The sequence below is a fragment of the Ornithorhynchus anatinus genome, chromosome 3 (assembly GCF_004115215.2).
Source record: "Ornithorhynchus anatinus isolate Pmale09 chromosome 3, mOrnAna1.pri.v4, whole genome shotgun sequence".
Lineage (NCBI taxonomy): Eukaryota > Metazoa > Chordata > Mammalia > Monotremata > Ornithorhynchidae > Ornithorhynchus > Ornithorhynchus anatinus.
The window spans coordinates 20,191,721-20,211,152 of record NC_041730.1 but is presented as its reverse complement, the minus strand read 5'-3'; the positions used below and the strand labels follow the sequence as shown (position 1 = coordinate 20,211,152).

General features: G+C 42.5%; 1 protein-coding gene across 1 annotated transcript; it reads right to left on the bottom strand.

Moving 5' to 3' along the window:
* Positions 1–225: 225 nt before the first annotated feature.
* On the bottom strand, positions 226–1,437 carry LOC100083624 (olfactory receptor 8H1-like). Its single transcript, XM_029059170.2, has one exon. It carries the CDS (start codon positions 1,435–1,437, stop codon positions 226–228), a length of 1,212 nt encoding a protein of 403 aa, XP_028915003.2.
* Positions 1,438–19,432: the final 17,995 nt, after the last annotated feature.

Below are 19,432 nucleotides of genomic sequence, written 5' to 3'. Positions count from 1 at the left end.
GATTGAGCTGCACCTCCTGTTCCCCCCATTCTTGGATCTTCCTATCGTAGGTTCAGGGGTTGCTGGGTTCTTCTGAGCAGCCCCGGACACAAGGCTGAGGAGATGGGGGCTCTGACCTGAGGGTTCTTGCTGGTGTTCTCCTTTCTAGGACCGGGTGAAGTGATGAGGCTGCCCCAGCTCCCCGCTGCCTTGGGCCAGGGGAGGTAAGCAGGGTGGGAGCTGGGCCTAAGGTGGTTTCAACCCTGTTTGGGCCACCCTGGAGAGACCAGGGGTAGCAACGGGAGGTGGCAGTGGTGGCGGGACCCGGACCACACCGGCAGGAGCTCCAAAAGGGACCGATGGAGGGAAGGCCAGCGGTGAGGACCAGAGGGAGGGAGGAGGCCACACAGAGAGTCTGGGCTTGAAGTCCTGGACCAGAGCCCTCCTCCCGGGTCTCCGCCCAAATGACTTCCCCTTCCTTCTCCAGCGGGTGACTTCTGCCTGTTGTCCTACTTCCGGCTGTATCAGGTGAATCATTCTGCTTATAGCATTTTTCACCTCTTTGTTTCTCAGGCTGTAGATAAGGGGGTTCAACATGGGGACCACGATGGTATAGAAAACAGAAGCCACCTGGTCTTTACCCAGGGAGTAAGATTTCCTTGGCTTTAAGTATGTAAAGATTAGAGTCCCATAGAAGATGGTGACTCCCGTGAGGTGGGAAGCACAGGTGGAAAAAGCTTTTTTTCTTCCCACGGTGGAGTCGATCTTCAAAACAGCAGAGACGATAGCCATGTAAGAAACTGCAATCGTTATCAGAGACATTGCAAGGGTGGAGCCGGCTAAGATAAAGATCATGATTTCCGTGTTGTGTGTGTCAGTGCAGGACAGAACCAAGATTGGTGAAGTATCACAGAAAAAATGGTGAATTACATTTGAGTTGCAAAATGGCAACCTAGCTATGAACAAAAGACTTATCAGGGAGTTTGTAAAAGCAACTCCGTATGACCCAACCATAAGCCACATGCATAATCTTGAGGACATAACAGAGGAGTAAAGCAGTGGGTTACAGATAGCTACATAACGATCGTATGCCATCGCGGAAAGGAGAAAGCATTCTGTTCCTGCCAAAGAAATGAAAAAATACATTTGGGCAAAGCATCCGATGAATGAGATTTTCTTTCTGGATGTTACTAAATTCACCAAGGTTTTGGGTGTAATGGCTGTGGAGTAGCTCAGATCAACAAAAGACAAACCACACAGGAAAAAATACATGGGGCTGTGAAGCTGAGTGTCTTTCTGGATTATCAGGATCAACCCTAGGTTCCCTACCACAGAAATCATATAGATCGAGAGAAATACCACAAACAGGACCAGTTGGGCTCTTGGAGAATCCGTCAGACCCATGAGGATGAAGTTGGCCATTCCAGTATCATTTCCTGCAGCCAGTGGCTTCAGCATCTCTCCTCTAATGAGAAATGAATATTGAAATTCAGGGGAAAAATGTTCCTACAGTTTGGGGGATATTAGGAGAATACTGCTATTTGATCACATTTGGTTCAATATCTGTGCTTGGATACAGGGAAGTCACAGAAGCCCAGGTTTTCCCTTCTCAGGCAACAGCAATAGGAGAAGTTTATGTTCACTTTGAATGGAGAAGGCTTTCAATCCTGCAGTCACTGAACAACTACATAAAATTAAAACGATGTTGCAATAACTCAATTTTTTTCTCACCTATTCCCACAATTCTGATAATATAGGGAGTTCAGCACCTACAAAGGCGTTCTGAGTGTTTGTGTGTGTGTGTGTGTGTGTATGTTTGTATGTAAGGGGGACAGAAGTTGGCCATGGGAGCAAGTATGGCCTAGTGGACTGAGCACAAGTCTGGGAGTCAGAAGGACCTGAGTTCTAATCCCACCTCCACGACTTGTCTGCTGTGTGACGTTGGGAAAGTCACTTCATTTATCTGTGCCTCATTTACCTCATCTGTAAAATGGGGATTAAGACTACAAGCCCCATGTTAAACAGGAACTCTGTCCAACCTGATTGGCTTGTATCTACCCCAGCACTTAGAATAGTGCTTGACACATAGTAGTAAACACATATTTTTACTATTACTCACCCTGTGAACTCCTATTCTTACAAAAGGAATTAGAATGTGATTCTTCCCTCTATTTCCTCTTCTTACCTTTTCTGGTTTCTCATCTTTCAAAGGGTTACAGCCTAGGTTAAAAAACAATGATTATTTATTAAGCATTTGCAATGTTCAGAGTGCTGGGGTAGATGCAAGACAATCGGATGGGACCTAGTCTATGTCCCACATGAGGCTCACAGTCCAAGCTGGAGGGAAGACAGGTATTTTATCCCCATTTTACAGATGGGAAAATTCAGGCACAGAGAAGTTAATGAACTCTCCCGAGTTCACAAGTCAGCAAGTGATGAAGCAGGGAATGGAAACGCTGTCTACTGACATAATCCAAAGCTGTTATCTCTAGATGGCTAGCCTCAGGTATTTTAGGAAACACCTCAAGCAAGGAGAATACACCCTAAAGACTATCCTGGGAAGACCATCTATACAGCCCTGCCACCATCTTGTCACTGATTACTTGCTATTTTGAGGCCCCATTGCAGGAGTTCCTCACAAGTGGTGAATGCGATCTCCATCTTCGATGAACGCAGGCTGATGGCGATATCACTTCCCTATTCTCCCTTCTCAAGACTCAACACAACTTCCATTGCGAGAGCACCTCCATTACAGGAACATTACCTCCTGTAGATATGTACATATCCTTAAGTGATATATAGTGAATCATTTATTCATACTAATGTCTGTCTCCCCATCTAGATTGTAGGCTCATCGTGGGCAGGGAATGTGTCCGCCAACACTGTTGAATTGTACTCTCCCAAGTGCTTAGTATATTGCTCAGTTCATAGTAAGCTCTCAATAAATACCACAGATGATGATGATGGTCATGCAGTTGTAGTCTTGTAAACTCTGAAGCTCACTCTGGAAATTTCAGTTGAGCCTTTAAAAAAGAATGAATTCATTTAGAAATCACACATATGGCTTTAACTTGCAAAAATCTCTTCAGTGAAACTGATTTGTTTATCCTCCTTCCTCAAATTTTCAATTTACTGAAGTCAAATTTGTTCTTCTGTTTAAATGAACCAGAGAGGATACATCATGAAGAAAGTTTGAGGGGTTTAACTTTAATTTAGATTTTGGTTGCCCTTTCAAGACTTTTTACAAAACTCCAAGAGCCTAGCCAGGGCTTAGAACAGTGCTTTGCACATAGTAAACACTTAACAAATACATTTTTTATTAGTTATTATGGAAACTTTCCAGCACACCAATATATAATCATACAGCTTATGCTATAAAATTGTAACTGAGCAGAGACATAATCACTTACCCTTTATAGTGGTTGCCAATTCTGATTAGGAGATATGACAGAGTTAAGGAAAGGGTCTACTTGAAATACCAACTCTCCTTACTCAATGGGATCATTCCAAAAGGAGAATGAGTAGAAAAATACCATATATTAAAAGAAATGTTGATATTCTTTAAAAAGAGAAGGATGCCATCAGAAGGTTTTTTTCAAGTCTACTAATTTGATATAATATTGAATTGTTGCCTATTTGTGAGCATTAAATTATCATTGTGTGGTTAAAGAAAATGCATCCCTCCAAGAGTCAGGTTATTCAGAAGAAGTTGTTAACTTTCCCCAAGAAACTTCTCTCTACTAGTTTGCCATTGCAGATTTTCTTTTGGTACAAAATGGATTTAGTTCCCAAGAAATATCAGAGCCCTGTGATTTAAATCTTTTCTCATCTGATTTAATTTCAGTCATAAATTTTTCATGTGCTTTCCTATCCTCTATCCCTGGGCAAATGAAATATTCAGATCAAATCCAGAACAGCTCTAGCCATTTCCAAGAAAAGATCACGCCCGCATTATTTATAGGGATTCTGGGCAGTGTCAGGGTCTGATCTGTTCAACACAGTGCTGACAGCCTCTCCCTCACTTGAACCTCAGGGCATCTCTCCACCAGAAAGTTAATAACCAAACAAACCTTGTTTCTCCTTAGGGAGGCAGAGATTAAATTGGTCACACGGGTCATTTTCAAAGTAAGATTATGAGAAAGCTTTTTAAAGACAGAAGTTCAGAGCAGGATAAACCCAACTGCACTCTGTTTCTCCATAATGTGTGATTTCCCTAAGTGTTTTGGATAGGACATTACTGGGACATTTGGAGATTTTCTTCAGATCCATTTATCAATTTAGAGAAAATGTGATGTGTTGGATGAAAGAGGTAAATCCCAGGTGCGGCAACAGACTTGAGACATAAACTATCATGTGAGTGATCTTTGTTGAAAACTTCTATAAGCCTGTAATCTCTGCATTACAGCAGAAATGAGAGGTTTTTATTTTTTTCATATCTGTTGAGAATTTACTATCTGCCAGGCACTATGCTGAGTGCAGAGGTGGATATAAGCTACAAACTAATTAGGTTGGACACAATCCCTGTCCCATTTGGGGCTCACAGTTTTCATCCCCATTTTACAGATGAGGTAACTGAAGCACAGAGAAGTAAAATGACTTGCCCAAGGTCACATAGCAGACAAGTGGCAGAGCCGGGGTTAGGATCCACATCCTTCTGACTCGCAGGCCTGTGCTCTCTCCACTAGGCTGTGCTGCTTCTCTAGGTTTGCATGATTGACCTTGGTTCTTCTCTTTCAAAATAGGCCCTAGAGAGGCAACGGGGCTCAATGGAAAGAGCCCGGGCTTGGGAGTCAGAGGGCTTGGGTTCTAATCCCACCTCTGGCACTTGTCTGCTGCATGACCTTGGGTAAGTCATTTCACTTCTCTGGCCCTCAGTTCCCTCATCTTTAAAATGGGGATGAAGACTGTGAGCCCCACGTGGGACAACCTGATGACCTTATATCTACCCCAGTGCTTAGAACAGTGCTTGGCACATAGCGCTTAAAAAATGCCATCATTATTATTGACTGGCTTTTTTCATTTCGTAAATCATGAAGACCTGAGTGTCATCCTGCTCAAGTCTGGCTTTCCCAAATTTGTTATCATCATAAGTTCACTCTGTTGGAACGGCAGTCAGAGTTCGGGGTAAAGACTGTTTGAGGACACCTTTCCCTGTCACAGATGGTCTTAATCATTGTACCGATGCTTTTCGCCGTAACGTTCACAGTGTTGCTGACTGACGCATACGTACTAAGTGTGGAATTTGACAGCTACATAGAGAATCTCCTAGGAGGTGGACTCTTGAATTTGCAGGGCCTTTATACAAAGACAGTGGTTGCAGAGATTCTCACTGATGAGCCCCTGAATGCTTTGGCTGACAGCCTGAAAAAGACTGATGTCATACTTCAACCAAGGTCCAATTTCCCAACTCCTGCTCGAAATGCTACCTAGTGATGGCAGGCAGCTTAATTCTGCTCCCTGAGCTGCATGCTCTCACCAAACACTAAGTGTGGCCAAGTGAAAAGAGCATAAAGAGAATCAGAGTTCTAATCGCAGTTCCACCAGTAGCCTGTTGTGTGCCTTGTCTGCAGTGCGACCTTGGGCAAGTCACTTCACTTCTCTGGGCTTCTGTTACCTCATCTGTAAAATGGGGAATGAGACTGTGAGCCCCAAGTGGGACAGAGATGGTGTCCAACACGACTTGCTTGTATCCACCTCAATGCTAAGTACAGTACCTGGCACATAATAAGAGCTTAGCACATATCACCCCCTCTCAGGGTTGCACCTGGAGAGTTTCCAATACCCTACCAGTCTCAACTACGGGAGGGAGAGTCAAGCGGAGGCATATCCATTCCATTCCTAGCTTGGGCAGTGACCGGCAAGTGGAAGGCCATCCTATACAAGTCAAATCACACTGTGCTGGGCAGCAGCATCGTGGGAGAGAGTCGGAGGCGGAGACTCGAGTTTACTGCATGGAAGGAGGCAATGGAAAACCATTTCCGGATTTTACCAAGAAAACTCTCTGGATACGTTACCAGAACGATTGCAGATGGTGGTGGGTCATTCTGGGAGAAAGGAGAAAGGTGTCCATGATGTGGCTTTGGGTCGAAGATGACTCTACAGCATAAGACAAGACGAGCACATACTCCAGTTATTATTATTATTTCTTTACATTGTAAACTCCTTAATAATAATGTTGGTATTTGTTAAGCACTTACTATGTGCCAAGCACTGTTCTAAACGCTGGGATGGATACAAGGTCCTCAGATTGTCCCACGTAGGGCTCACAGTCTTAATCCCCATTTTACAGATGAGGGAACTGAGGCCCAGAGAAGTGAAGTGACTTGCCCAAGGTCACACAGCTGACAAGCGGCAGAGCGAGGTTTAGAACCCATGACCTCTGAATCCCAAGCCCGGTCTCTTTCCACTGAGATCTCATCTGCCAACTAGATTGAACTGTGCTCTTCCAAGCACTTAGAAGAGTGCTCTCCACATAGTGAGCACTTAATAAATATCATTGATTAACTTCTCTCTGTCTGTTTCGTCATTTGTAAAATGGGGATTCAATAACTATTCTCCCTTCCCCTAAGAATGTGAGTCCCACATGGGAGAGAGACTGTGTTTGACCTGAATACCTTGTATCTACCCCAGCACTTAGTCCAGAGCTTAAAAATAATAATAATAATGGTATTTGTTTTTAGTATTATCCTTATTATTACCATCTATCTGCCCCAGTGCTTAGTACAGTGCTTGGCCCAAAGTAAGCACTTAACAACTACAAAACTATCATTGTTGAAGACAAGGCTTCTAGATGAATAGGTTTGACATATTCAGCATTTGGAGATATATGCGTATCTGTACTTTATATTAATGTCCCTCTCTTCCTCTAGACTGTAAGCTCGTTGTGATCAGGGCACACATCTACAAACTGTTGTACTGTACTCTCCTGAACACTCAGTACAGGTCTCTGCACAGAGTAAGTGCTCAATAAATACTATTGATTGATTGATTGGAACATTGGCTCTGGAAAGAAAGCAATGCCAGCGGGTTGGCAAAGATGTGATATCTCAGGGGCTATTGTCAACCCAATATTGTTTGACTGCAAGCTCACTGGGGGCAGGAAATGTGTCTGTTATTGATCTCTCCCAAGCACTTACTACAGTGCTCTGCACACAATAAGTGCTCAATAAATACAACTGAATGATTGAATCAATATGACCATGAAGAGGGGATACCACACAGACAGTATATACAGCAACTTTGTCGATTTCATTTGCACTCTTTGAGGCAAATTACCAGCTGAGACTGACTAGGACACAACCCACCCTCCAGGTTCCTACACTGTAGTGGAATCATAATTGGCCAAATAGTCCATATTGAAAACAAACAATGGATAGAGAAATAGCAAGCTCTCCAAAGCAGGAGAGATTTTTCAAGCAGCGGGATTTAATGATTACAGGAGATTCAATTCAATATTTGTTTAGCATTTTGGGACATGTGTCCCTATAGAAAAGATTTTTCTCTTCATGGCTCTCAGAAGAGCACCGTATTGTCTTTCTTCTTCAGCCTGTAGGGCAAAGGATTCAAGATGGGAATGACTGAAATATAAAATATAATCATTCTGGCAGGGAAGCGATATTATCCGGTTGTAGGTAAGTGAAAAAACAGGGTCCCTCACATCAGTATCACCCCCACAAGTGGGAGGTGAAAGTGAAAAGGCTTTATGTTGGGCATCGGTGGAAGAGACTGTTGGGAAGTCAGAGATAGTTGAGCTATAACAGATGGTGAAATTGTGAGTTAAGCCCTATTTTTCCTTTGCATTCATTCATTCATTCATTCAGTTGTATTTAACAAGCAATTACTGCCTGCAGAACACTGTACTAAGCACTTGGAAAGTACAATTCGGCACATAAAGAGACAATCCCTGCCCAACAGTGGGTTCACAGTCTAGAAGGGGGGAGACTGACATCAAAGCAAGTAAACAGGCATCAATAGCATCAAGAGAAAGAAATAGAATTATAGATATATACACATCATTAATGAAATTAATAGAATTAATATATTTATATATTATATATATATATATATATATACACAAGTGCTTTGGGGCAAGGGGGTAGAGCAGAGGGAGCAAGTCAGGGCGATGGGTAGGGGAGGAGGAGCAGAGGAAAAGGGGGGCTCAGTCTGGGAGGGTCTTAGGCTCTTTGTAGGCTCTTAAGTAGGGTTGTGTCAGGAGTGTGATGATTTCATAGCAAAAATGATGAATAGCAAAGTAAGAGAACATTAGCCTACTGAGAATAAGGAGATGGTGAATCTGGTTCAGTGAGACTGGGTTCAGTCATTTGCAGGCCATTTGGGACAAAGCCTGGAAAAAGCAATGGATAACAAATGGTCTGCCTCTCAGGGTCACACCTGAAGAGTTTCCAGTACTCTAGCCATTTTTACTATGGGAGGGAGAGTCTAGCAGAGGCCTACCCATTCCATTCCTAGCTTGGCCAGTGACTAGCGAGTGGAAGGCAATCTGCTGCAAGTCAAAACTCCCCTGTGCTGGGCAGAATGACATGGGAGAGAGTCGAGAGTAACTCAAGCTTACTTCGCGGAAGGAGGCAGTGGTAAATCGCTTCTGGTTTTTTTTTACTGTGAAAACTCTATGGATCCACTACCAGAATGACTGCAGATGGAGGTGGGGCGTTCTGGGAGAGATGTGTTCATGGCGTCGTTATGTGTCAGACATGACTCGACAGCATAAGACAGCAACAGATTGCTACACAACATTCAGAGCACATCGAGTCCAAGAGGAAGCACTCCTTACAGACTCAGCCAAAAGTTAAGTGCATATGGCCAAAAAACCCAGTGTAGGGAGCGGTTTTCTATTTGAATAAGAAATTGATTAGGGTCTGGTCAGTGGTAGACGAATAAAGGCTATCGATGAATGCTGAGTTGCTGAGTGTGAGCGTCTTGTAACCACAGAATTCTCTATTTCCCAAGAGCCTCATACAGTTCACCTCAGCATGTGGGCCCTCATTAAATGCTACTACAGAAGCAGCATGGCTTAGTGAAAAGAGCCCGGGCATGAGAGTCAGAGGTCGTGGGTTCTGATCCCAGATCTGCCACTTGTCAGTTGCGTGGCTTTGGGCAAGTCACTTTAACTGCTCTGTGCCTCAGTTACCTCATCTGTAAAATGGGGATGAAGACTGTGAGCCTCACTTGGGACAAACTGATTACCTTCTATCTACCCCAGCTCTTAGAACAGTGTTTGGCAAATAGTAAGCAATTAACAAATACCATTTTTATTATTACTACCAGTCTTCCTCCTCTTCCTCCCTTTCCTCTTCCTTTTCCTACTTCTCCTTCTCCTCCTCCTTCTTCTTCTCATCCTCCTCATCCTCCTCATCCTGCTTTTCCTCCCCTCCTCCTCCTCCTCTTCCTCACTTCCTGCTGCTAGTGTGGAAAAAGTGCATGAGTTTGTGAAGATGTGAATCAGTTCCATTAGGATGATCACACCATGACTCCCCCAAATTTTAAATAGATGGATGAATAGAAGCATTCTAAAGAGGATGACTTGCAGTTCAGATTGTTTTTCAAATCCTGGGAGAGAGAATGTTTCAACATCAGTCACAATTTCCTCATCCATGGATCTCTATTCAATTTTATGCCTAATCTTCTGAATAAAGAAAGGCCAGGGGTAAAATTGTGACGCATTTCCCAGAAAGGAACGCCTAAAAGCACATCTGCTCTGATGAAAAAAAATGCAGCAATAAGTACCTTACTAACAACATTGAGGAGAGGTTAGTTATGTCATCTGCACATCTCTAATCCCTTTCTGTGACTCTTTGAGCCAGTGGATACTGAAGGAGGGGTGTTGTGAGTGCAGTGACATTTTCACCTATGGAAACAGGTTCTATCTGTTTTTAAGCCAGCTGCATTAAAGAGTCACTCATGTAAACACTGCCTGCTGCCATTTTCAAAATTGCTATTAACTCTATAGTTGCCAATTAAAATATTTAGAGTCCCATTGATTCCCCTCCGGATAATGCAGAATAAAAATGAAATTGGTGCTAATGGAAAGAACATAGGCGTGAGTGTCTGGAGACCTGTGTTCTATTTCCATCCCTCTGCTACTGACCTGCCTGTGTCTTTTGGCAATACCTTTCACCTTTTTGGGGCTTATCTGGCTAATTCATTCATGCAATTGTATTTATTGAGCACTTACTGCATGCAGAGCGCTGTACTAATTGCTTGGACTGTACAATTCGGTAGCAGATGGAGACATTCCCTGCCCAATAATGGGCTCACAGTCTAAAAGGGGGGCACAGATGACAAAACAAGTAGACAGGCATCAATACCATCAAAATAGATAAATAGAATCATAGGCATATACACATCATTAATAAAAGAGAGTTATAAATTATACAAATATACACAAGTGCTGTGGGGAGAGGAAAGGGGTAGAGCAGAGGGAGGGAATAGGGGAATGGGGAGGGGAGGAGGGGCAGAGGGAAAGGGAGGGCTCAGTCTGGGAAGGCCTCCTGGAGGAGGTGAGCTCTCAGTAGGGCTTTGAAGAGGGAATGACAGAGGAGAGCTAATGAATATGTCAATACCCATTCCCTCCTTGGGGCATTATAAGAATAAAATCAGAAGCATTATGGTCTAGTGAAAAGAGGACAGGTCTGAAAGTCAGAGGAACTGGGGTCTAATCCTAACTCTGCTGCTTGTCTACCATGTGATGTTGGGCAAATAAGTGAACTTTTCTGTATTTCTGTTTCCTCATCTGTAAAATGGGGAATCAATCCTATGCTCTCCTCCTTGGAATGTGAATTCCACATTGATCATGCGGGACTATATCCAACCTGATTATCTTGTGCCTAGCTCTGTGCTTCATACAGTGCTTGACACAAAGTAAGCGCTTCACAAGAGTCACAAAAAAGAGGAAATGGAATGTGAAAAACCCAAGGCCTGAGGGAGTTGATATCCACCATAATTTGGCTAGCTCAGAGTGATGTAAATTGATTAAAACTATCTTCACCCTGCCTTGTATTAAAATATCTAAGGTGATTCTATCTAAATGATCAGGCCGATTTTATAATAGTTTGTGTTTTGTAGACTTGGCCCATTGGTGTTACAACTGAGCATGTCATCCTCTTTCTGTGGCTCTCTTTGGAGTTGCTTTTAATGCATTTATGTATTTATTTTGGTATTTGACAAGAGCTTTCCTTGTGTCTGACACTGTACTATGTGCTGAGGTAGACACAAGCTAATCAGGTTGGATACAGTCCATATCCCACGTGGGGCTCACAGTCTTAATCTCCATTTTCCAGATGACATAACTGAGGCTCAGAGAAATGAAGTGACTTACCTAAGGTCACGCAGCAGAGAAGTAGTGGAGCTGGGCTTAGAACCCAGGTCCTTCTGGTCCTGCTCCATCTACTAGCACTGCTTGTGTTGCTGATAAGGTTTCCTGATTTCTGGGAGCCATTTGCTGCAGATAGTCCAGCATGGCATTCCACAATCTGGAAAGAATTGGCTCTGTTGCATCATAAGAGAAAACAGTGTTAGGGACTGCCAGCAAACTAGGGTTGACCAGCTTTGAGGCTTCCCCAGGGAACCTTGTTGGGTGACTGCCTGAGTTACTTATGGCTCGACTGTTAGTGGTCTAGTTCACAACATTAAATACAAATTCCAAAATCTGTAATTTTTGAAGATTCCAGACATAGAATCTGACCAGCTAAAAAATTGGTTTTTGAAATGCTGTGTAGAACAGAACAAAAACTCTTCCATCACCTTATTTTAGTTTGTCTAAGGACCTAGGGCAAATCCCTTAGCTTCTCTGGGCCTCTGTTATCTGTAATCTGTAAGTCCTCCTACTTTCAAATTAGACCATGCGCCCCATGTGGGACAGGGACTGGGTTAACCTGATATACTTGGCATTCATTCATTCAGTAGTATTTATTGAGCGCTTACTGTCTGCGGAGCACCTGGAATGTACAATTCGGCAACAGAGACAATCCCTACCCAACACCGGGCTCAGAGTCTAGAAGGGGGAGACAGACAACAAAACAAAACAAGTAGACAGACATCACTACTATCAAAATAGATAAATAGAACCATCCCAGTTCTTAGATCAGTGCTTGACAGAGTCAGTGCTTAACAAATAGCATTCAAAAAAATGAAATTGTAGAAATGATGCTTTTGGTGTCTTGGTAGGCCTTCTATTTCCTGTAGGGAGGAAACTAGGGTCTGTTTTCAGTGATTGGCTAGCAATGATTTTTTATATTTCTACCCAGGAAATCATCATTGGGGAAGTCAGTCAATCAGTCACTGAAATGTATTGAGCGCTTATTGTGTACATGGTGCTATACTAAGCACTTGAGAGAATACAAAACCTCAGAGTTGGTAGACATGATCCCTGCCCGGCAGGACCTTATAGTCTAGAACTTACAGTCTGGAGAGGGAGACAGACATTAAAATGAATTAAGGAACTGTATGTAAATTCTGTAGGGCTAAGGCTTGGGTGAATATCGAGTGCTTAAAGGGACCATATCCAAATGCATAGGTGACACAGAAAGGAGAGGGAGTAGGGGAACCTAAGAACTTGGGGGTAAATAGAGGAAACTAGAGGCACAAATGTTCTGGATGCATTCATTTGTTCTATTCCTTGGACTTGTTTCCTATTTCACACTCATTCTCTGTGTGTTTCCAGTCACATATCTGTAGCATTTAGTGATTATCTGTCTCTTTACCAAGCAGTGCTCCGGGAATTCATTGGAGGTGATTTCTAAACATGACAAGAAGCCAAAAACTGTGTGTGTGTGTGTGTGTTTGTGTGTGTGTGTTTTCAAGATAATCATTACCATCCTTAGTTAAAAAGGACCAACAGAAATCCAGGGAGGTTATATTTACAGATTTGCTGTCTCAGGCTGCGAAATGTTCAACTTTATAATTTATTCATCTCCTAGGCAACTGTAGAGATGCAACTGCCAATGGAATGATTATAATAGCCTTGTCCACTGGGCATGATTAAAAAGTTAAGTGACTGTGAGGTACAATTACTGAACTTTTAAAGTAAGTTTAAGAAAGCCAGGAAATTAGGTCCACTGGGTCTTGTTAGGAACTGAATGGCAGCCAAGAGCATGAAAACATCCACTGAAATTAGGCCTTGTGTCTTCAGGCTCTGTGGGAGAGATTAACTCTGATTCTTGTCATAAATTGTGGGGGTGTTCAGAGACTTCTTATAGGCATAGGCTTTATTCCTGGGAAGACAGTCTGTTTGATTTTCAAGTTATTTTCCTTAGGATGCCCTGTCACCTCTCCTATTTCACTAACCTCGATCTGGAGCAGTCGGGAGAGTCATGCATTACGGATTGTCACAACAATCCATTTCCTCCCTAGCTGAGGACCTAATAAGTAATGTAACCGGGTGTAAACAAAGCTTATTAACATTTGCAATTTGGCCCCATTGGTTGCAAATATTCTCAGACCTTCCACAATATTTGTTCCCCTCCTGACTCCATTCTGACAGGACTATCCTGCCTCCCGGAGGGGACAACTAATTGGATTCCTCATGACTGACTAACTAACACAAGTCCCTGACTTGAAATGCAGCTCTATAGATCCTGCCACAGGATAGGCACAGGAGTTTACAGAGACAGGAGTCAAAAACAAACGGCTCTTGTCTGGTCTTTGATCCCATCTCTTTTGCCCGTAAGATTATCTGGCTTGACTGAAGGCCTCTGTTATGGTTTTGGAGAAATGAGTTAAAAAAAGAAAAAAAATGACCTGCCCCTCAAAAAAAGCCTCCATTCCCCTTTCCCTCTTCCCTGCCCTTCTCCCAAAAGTAATGATAGCAGCCCTGAATGAACAGAACATAGGCGCATATAAATTTAGTTAGTACCTCATCTGCAAAAAGGAGGTTAAATCCTACCATCTCCTACTTAGACCATGAGCCCTATGTGGGACAGGGACTGTGTCCAAACTGATTATCTTATATCAACACCAGCAGTTAGTACAGTGCTTGGCACATAGTAAGTGTTTAATAATGATAAATATAATAATCATAATAACTAAAATAGCTATTGGTTTCCTACAGTGCTTCTCCTCCAGTGTATAAATATAGACAGTTATACAGGTGAAAGTGTATGTCTGAATTACTATATTGTCACAGGCTGGTGATACTTGGCAAATGAATGCCTGAAGATCTGAAAATACTAGATTGTCACTTAATGAAAGTGAGAATAGTGAGATTAACAAGTCGGTAAAGTCGAGAATTCTGACATTAGCCGCACTGTTGTCCTGAAGAATTACAGCTAAAATAACTTTTTAGCATCCCATGACATAGTAAGAAGAATTTATAACCCCCAAACAAGCTGGCCGGATAATAGAACAGACCAAATATCAATGCATGAAATCTGAAAATAGATTCAATGCATTGAACTACCATTAAGCTGGTCCTTGGTGTCAAGATATATTGAGCATGGATTTGGGAGTCAGAGGACATGGGTTCTAATGCCAGCTCTGCCACCTGTTTGCTGGGTGACCTTGAGCAAGCCACTTCAATTCTCTGGGCCTCAATGACCTCATCTGGAGAATGGGGATTAAGACTGTGGGCCTCAAATGGGACAACCTGATCACCCTGTATCTACCCCAGTGCTTACAACAGTACTTGACACATAGTAAGCACTTAAATATTATTATTATTATTATTACATACCTGTAGCATCAGATATATTAAACATTAAGCCCTGAACAAGTTACAACCTTTTGCGAGCCCATTGTGATCGAGATTGTTGTCCCACACTGACCTTTACAGCCACACATGTATTAATGGGTGAACTTCGCCTCAGTGGTATTTTCTTCAACTATAAAGGACAACTACATAAATAAACATCTGTATTATATTTATTTATACATTTAAATAGTAATCTATTTTTCCTGTAAAAAACCCATCCGGAAAAATTTATTGTTTCGATCAAGGAAAATCCATTATCTACTATACAGGGTTCTTCTTGCGGTTTATTCATCTGCCATTTTGTAGCATTAATTTTTGTTACTCTTTAATTAGGCATTTGCAAATTAAAATCTCATGTGCAACACCTGATGATGTAAAACTTGATGAAAACATTTATATTTAGAGTCTTGGGACAGTGCAATACAATAGAGTTGGTCCCAGCCAAGGAGCTAAAAGCAGCTTACAGTGTCCATTCCTGTTAATGGTTAAGAAATATTAGCTTTTACCAGACACTTCCACAGGTAAAGATGTTGTCCCCAAAACTTTTTCATCAGATATTATATATTTTTCAGGTTAATATGACCTTGAGATAGACAATATAGAATTTGGAGAAACGTATTACAATGAGGGACATGAACTATACAGGGGCCTTGTGGTCATGACCCATGTGGTCACCACTGAGTAGTTGTTTACTCTCCTGAACATTCGTCCTACTCACCTAAAATGTAACATAATGAGGACAGCTTCCATGCTGAAACACTGACAGCGTTCCAAGACCTCACAAAAAATGACCTCATTGTTTGTGATTGTATAGTGTCATTTAAGTTAAGTAGATGTAGCAAGTCTGAGAAAAGAGAGTGGAGCTGGAGACCTGAATTCTAATCCTGGCTCTTCCATTTGCCTGCTGTGTGACCTTGGGCAAGCCACTTAACTTCTTTGGGCTTCAGGTTCCTCATTTATTAAATGGGGTTAAGATATCTGTTCTCCCTCCCCTTAGACTGTGAGCTTCACGGGGAACAGGGACTGGGGTTGTATCCAACATGATTATCTTGTAACTACTCCTGTGCTTGGCACATCATAGGTCCTTAAAGAATACCATTATTAATATCATTATCATCATCATTATTACTAATGAGGTTATTCACGGATGAATGCATGTGTGACTGAAAATCTTAATGTGGAACCCACAGTCCAGCCATATTGTTAAGCTTATGATTTGCACCGCCACTTCTTTCTTGATGGCAGTACTCCAAGCTGGTGTATTCTAAACAACTGCCCCCCTAGTTTTCAGCTGCGATGCAGAATTGTCTGAGGTTTTGTTTTTACCAAATGATTGAAACATTTCTCTGTTCCCCTTGCTTTGGGTTTCCGGATTTCGGATCTCTATAAAATAGTTGTTTGAGTCTCCTGCTGTCACACATTAAGTGCAACACAAAGGAAAGAAAGTGCTTTGGAAGTCTCACAGACGCAAGGATAGTACATAGGGATAGTGTATTGTCTAGGTAACAAAATGCAATGGCAGTAATTTTAAGAAGTGCATTTTTGGGTTTTGCTCAATATTCAGTGGCGATACAAGGATACAAGCAGTGCAATCCAAGAACAAAGTCTCCTACCGTTGAAGCTCTGATCACCTTTCAGTGACTCAAATAAGATAAGTAAAATAAGTGGATGAAAGTAGGTTACCCAAAAAGTTGCTCTAAGGTGAGGCGAAATTGGGCAAATGTAAACAAAGAGATCAGAGGCAGTGTTTTAAGAATAGGGCAAAACAAAATCACAACCTACAGGGCGTCTCAGCTAATGGGAGACAGCTATGGCAGACAGACAAGGAGGATGCACTGCAATTGAGAAAGAAGTAGTTCTTTGTGAGGCAAAGTTCTCAGAGGATCATGAGACAGAGGCAAAAACAAGACAGTTCCAGATGCTAAAGATAACACAACAGAAGAAAATCTTTGCCTGCAAACAATAAGGGTGGGACTGTGGAAAATACATTAGGATTTTCAGACACATCACTGCAGAATTTTACTCAGAGGGATATTCTTCGAATACAAAGAACTATTTTTAACTTTCAAAATTTGAACATCTGGTACTGATCAACACAGCTACTCCGCTCCCTGCCAAATTATTCCTTGAAATACTGTCCTGACGATATCATGTGCACCCTTCTTAGTAATTTGGGCTGAGCTGTGCAAAAATAAGGGCTGGATGACATAATCAGTGAGATTCCATTGCTAAGGTATTGGGGTCAACCATGGTGTCTTTATTTGATTTGGAAAGTAGAAGACATTTTTGGTAATGGTAAGTTGAGACCTGATTCATTCATTTTTTTTTTTTAGCTTTCCACTCTCTCAGTGTCTGATAATCACGCGTTTTAGCATCACTAACCACCCGGGTATTAAAACCCCCAAGGTGATCATCTTCCTAGATTTTTTACTACTGCTATGAATATTTCCAGGTCTTTGTGGAATTTTTCTTTCCTTTCATCTGGAAGTGTCAGTGTTGGGACTGGGGTTCTAAAACTGGATGGCAAACTCTTGGCTTTAGAGGCAAGCATAGGGTTGCTTGACATTTTGGGACTTGGACCTTAGCTTGTTAAAGTCACATATGAAAGATGCCCACCTATCAATCAGTCTATTTAATGAGAAATTACTATATGAAGAGCACTGTACGAAGCTCACTGAAAAAGAGAGCTCCCTAGGTGAAGGCGTAGCTACTCTTTCCTTGAGCTGTCTGTTAATTCAGTAGTATTTACTGAGCTCCTACTCTGTGCTGTGCATTGTACTAGGTCCTGGAGAGAGGTCAACAATAGAAAAAGACATGGTCCTTATCTCTGAGGAATTGACCACCTAATAATTAATTTGATTTCACTCAGGGCTTGTGATATCAACTCCATTTTGGGCTAGTTTGAAGGCATTCATGCACAGTCATTGTCCTGTAATCAATATCATCTAATGATCTATTGTTCTACACCACAGTGGTTATTTTCTCTGCCTTTAATAGTAATAATAATAATAATAATAACAGCATTTATCAAGTGCTAAGTGCTATTCTTTGGGGTAAATGGGTAATGAAATTGGATGCAGTCATTCTCCCTCACGGGGCTCACGTATGTAGCCAGTGTGGAGGTGGTTTAAGGATAAGCCAGAAAAAGGTTATAATGCCATGCTGGAAAGGGCCGGGAAGACTCTCCAGTGCAGACTTGGGAGTCAGAAGGACCTGGGTTCTAATCCCAGCTCCGCCACTGGCATGCTGTGTGACCTTGGACAATTCGCTTAATTTCTCTGTGCCTCAGTTCCCTCATCGGTAAAGTGGGGATTAAGACTGTGAGCCCTGCGTGGGCTCTCGCACACAGTCCCTATCCCAAACTCGATTATCTTATATCTACCCCAGTGCTTAGTACAGTGCCTGGAAAGTAGTAAATGCTTAACAAATAAGCAGCCTTCCCAGACTAAGCCCCACTTTTCCTTATCCCTCACTCCCTTCCGTGTCACCCTGACTTGCTCCCTTTGCTCTTCCCCCCTTTCCCAGCCCCACAACACTTATGTTCATATCCTTAGTTTTATTTATTTATCTTGATGCCTCTTTACTTGTACTGATGTCTGTCTCCCCCCGTAGACTGTGAGCTTGTTGTGGGAAGGAATTATCTGTATCATTGCATTTTACTTTCCCAAGCACTTAGTACAGGGCTCAGCACACAGTGTGTGCTGAATACGATTGATTGAATGAATGAATGAATGAATGAAATACCATCCTTATTAATGGCCTCTGGGATCTGGTCTGGCTTGAAAGCCCAGTGCAGGCCATGATCCAGTGAATCCAAGAGGTAGAGTGGCCTATACCCCTTTCTACCTCCGAGGGATGCTGTCAGCAGCAAGTCTGTCTTTTTGCTCTATTATACTTTCCCAAATGCTTAGTATAGTGCTCTGCACAGTCCAAGCACTCAATAAATATCATCGGTAGATTGTTGGGAGCATAATAATAATGTTGGTATTTGTTAAGAGCTTACTATGTGCAGAGCACTGTTCTAAGCGCTGGGGTAGATACAGGGTAATCAGGTTGTCCCACTTGAGGCTCACAGCATGGGAAGCCTCCATTTCAAGCCCCCTTTCCCCACACCCCCTCTAAAGGTAACGGCCCTGCTTTCTAGCATGGCTTAGTGGTTAGAGCACAGACCTGAAAGTCAGGAGGACCTGGGTTCTAATCCCAGCTCTACCACATGTCTGCTGTGTGACCTCAGGCAAGTTACTTAACCTCTCTGGGCCTTCAGTGGCCTCATCTGTAGAATGGGGATTAAGACTGTGAGCACCATGTGGGACAGGGACTGTGTCCAACCTGATTACCTCATATCTACCCAAGTGCTCAGAGGAGGGCTCGGGAACATAGTAAGCACTAAATGTACATTCCAAGCGCTTAGTACAGTGCTCCGCACATAGTAAGCACTCAATAAATACTATTGAATGAATTAATGAAATGAGTACCATATAACACTGTTTATTATTATCCTCTTTTTCCTGTCTCCCAGGGCAGGCAGTGGAAGATAGTTAGCCCTAGTTAGAAGTGTAATCAGTGGTGATGGAAGAGAAAATATCTTTGCTCATCCTCCTCAGCAGAAGTCACTGATGTGGCTTCACATCAGAGAAAAGCTCATGAGAAGCAGCGTGACTCAGTGGAAAGAGCACGGGCTTGGGAGTCAGAGGTCTTGGGTTCAAATCCCAACTCCACCACTTGTCAGCTGTGTGACTTTGGGCAAGG